The 2,862-nt window shown below is 36.0% G+C and overlaps 1 protein-coding gene across 1 annotated transcript; it reads left to right on the top strand.

The window, feature by feature from the left end:
• Positions 1-300: 300 nt before the first annotated feature.
• Positions 301-2,426, top strand: LOC132161983 (metacaspase-9). The gene is made up of 2 exons (XM_059572219.1): positions 301-709; positions 1,787-2,426. Exons 1-2 carry the CDS (start codon positions 349-351, stop codon positions 2,377-2,379), a joined length of 954 nt encoding a protein of 317 aa, XP_059428202.1. The 5' UTR covers positions 301-348; the 3' UTR covers positions 2,380-2,426.
• Positions 2,427-2,862: the final 436 nt, after the last annotated feature.

Raw genomic sequence — 2,862 nt, 5'->3', positions numbered from 1 at the left:
GTGAATCACATTTGGATTAGTCGACTAAAACAAAAACAAAAAAAAGGAAACAAATTCGGGAAAATTTATAAACATGACAATTTTTTTTATAAGTCTTATGATGTTTTTTTTGTACACGTGGCAAATATTTTATTAGTTTTATTTAGGTAGATAGATGTTAAAATAATTTTGATAAAGGAATCCTTCCCACCCTTTGAAGTCAATTCAGAGGCTACAGGTTTCTTGAATCAAATTGCAAGACATTGAGAAATTATAAAGCTGGAACTTTGGGAGGGTGGAAATTGGAAAGACGATCGAAGAAGCTATTTATTATTATTTTTCATTGAAATAATTTGGGTGGAAATTATAATGGAGAAGAGTAGTGGAAAGAAGAGGGCGGCAGTTTTGGTTGGGTGCAATTACCCAAACACCCCACACGAGTTACACGGATGCATAAACGATGTGTTGGGGATGCGAGAGGTGCTTGTGAAAGAGTTGGGGTTCGAGGGGAGGCACATTGAGTTGCTGACAGACGCACCCGGTTCGGCGGTGATGCCCACAGGTGCAAACATTAAGAAGGCTGTGGATCGGATGGTGGATGCGGCTCAATCTGGGGATGTCCTTTTCTTTCACTACAGTGGACATGGAACCACAATCCCCTCTTCCAAACCCGGCCATCCCTTCAGGCAGGATGAAGCCATCGTGCCTTGCGACTTCAATCTTATCACCGGTTTGTATTTTTTCATCTGTTTTTTACTTTCTATATCCTTCAGCAACACGAGTAATATTATAACAATTAATGTTATTTTGAAAGATGCAATACAATTGTTTTATAAAGTGAAATGATATAGTGGTGAAAATTAGCCTTTTAATATACAAGAGTTTGTAAAAATTAAAAAATTAATGGAAGATTTTTACTGTCATGTTATTTCAATTATTTAGCAGTCTATTAAATAATATTTCTCTATTATAAGCGTAGAGAAATATTATTTAGTAGACTCCTAGCCATATAACTAGGATGACATGATAAGAGTACTAGCAGCATCTTCCTTTTGATTTTTCTTAAATTTAAGGAATAAAACTACTTTTTGCTTCCCTATCCAAATACATTCCACAATAATTTTCCCTATTTTTACATATACCATTAAAATATTAATTCTTAATAAAATACAAGTTTCCTACTTACTCTTACATTTTTTACAAAATTTTAATGCAATCCCCAATGAATGGGAAAAAGGGGAGAGATGAGAGAAATATTTGTGTTAAAATCTGAATAAAAAAACGATGGAGAAGCACCATATATAGCATTCTCAATGCTTAGGGAAGCAATAAAGAACTTGTTGCAGGATATTTTTGTGGTATTTTTTTTTTTTGACATTTTTCCTATATATAGGGAAGGGAATGAGCTATTGGGTGTTGCTAATGCTCAATAAAAATTAACCTTTAATTTTTTTTTTTTTTTATAAGCTTTTATTGATTTTCATTGTCATATTATCTCAATTATATAACAATCGTATATATAATACTATAGCAGTCTACTAAATACCATTTCTCTATCGTAAGAGGATAGAAATGCAAGTTAGTAGACTACCATTCATATAACTAAGATGACAAAGCAATGAAAATTAACCTTTAATTTTTCTTTTTCTGTTTTTTCAAGCTTTTATTGATTCAAATGCTAATTTGCACCGTCGTATATATTTATAATAAATAGCATTCTCAACTCAATCATTTTTAAAAATGCTAGCTAGCTCTTGGAATTCTGGGAAGAATATACTATCCATATGAATGTATGTTATTGTTGTAGATGTGGATTTCCGGGAAATAGTAAACCGGGTGCCAAAGGGAGCAAGCTTCACAATTGTATCGGACTCGTGTCACAGCGGAGGCCTAATTGACAAAGAGAAAGAGCAAATCGGGCCTTCTTGTGTCACCACCAAAGAGCGCAGAAGTACTCCCAAGACCATCCCCTTCGAATCCATTCTGCAGCACCTCACATCCCTCACAAGCATAAACACAAGCGATATCGGCACCCACCTGCTGCATTTCTTCGGCGCCGACGCCAGCCTCAAGTTCCGTTTGCGCCCACATGAGCTGGATTTGCTGGGGGATGACGAGGGGATTCTTCTGAGTGGGTGCCAAGCAAATGAGACTTCTGCCGACATAGCTGGAGAGAAGGCGTATGGAGCCTTCAGCCATGCGTTGCAGAGGGTACTGTTGGAGGATGATCATGATCATGATCATGTTGATGTTGATGTGGGTCGTCGACCATTAATTAGCAATAGACAGCTTGTGCTCATGACCAGAAAGGCTTTGCAGGCTACAAACTTTGCTCAACACCCTTGCCTCTACTGCAGCGATCAAAACGCTGATGCTCCTTTCTTGTCTCACAGTATATGATCTTTTTACTGAAATTATCTCAAAAATAATAATGATTATTATTATTATTAATAAAGTGGTATCCAATATTATAAACCATGAGTTTCAAAGAAATCTCTGTCACCAATCATTTTTTTCTCCATTAAAATGCTCTCAATCATCTCTCAATCCATAGATGATAACTTTAAGAATATAAAAATGGATGAACACTGAACACGATGACCTTGTCTTGCCTATGGCCACTTCACCAGTGAAAAGATCTGGCCATGGCGTTCGGGCAAGTAAAAATTTTCCTACTTCTTTGACTTCTTTTATAAAAGAAATGAAAATAGGACAAAACGTTTGGTATACCAGTTACACCAAGAATTTCGGGACGACCAAAGTTGTTGCTAATGTGGTCACGGAAAATCCGTTGAGGATGCTCGTTGGCGACATGAAGTTATTTTGAAGTATAATGGCATAATGTACGTCAGTAATATGTCAAGTATATATATATATATATAT

Source organism: Corylus avellana, chromosome ca9 (genome assembly GCF_901000735.1).
Source record: "Corylus avellana chromosome ca9, CavTom2PMs-1.0".
NCBI lineage: Eukaryota > Viridiplantae > Streptophyta > Magnoliopsida > Fagales > Betulaceae > Corylus > Corylus avellana.
The sequence above is the reverse complement of the archived record's forward strand: the minus strand, read 5'-3'. Positions and strand labels throughout refer to the sequence as shown.

What these genes read in the sequence shown, in the direction of transcription:
- LOC132161983 (XM_059572219.1), top strand. Translation starts at nt 349, where the DNA reads ATGGAGAAGAGTAGTGGAAAGAAGAGGGCGGCAGTTTTGGTTGGGTGC. An exon ending in CGACTTCAATCTTATCACCG is followed by an intron (nt 710 to 1,786) that starts GTTTGTATTTTT and finishes TTATTGTTGTAG; the next exon opens with ATGTGGATTTCCGGGAAATA.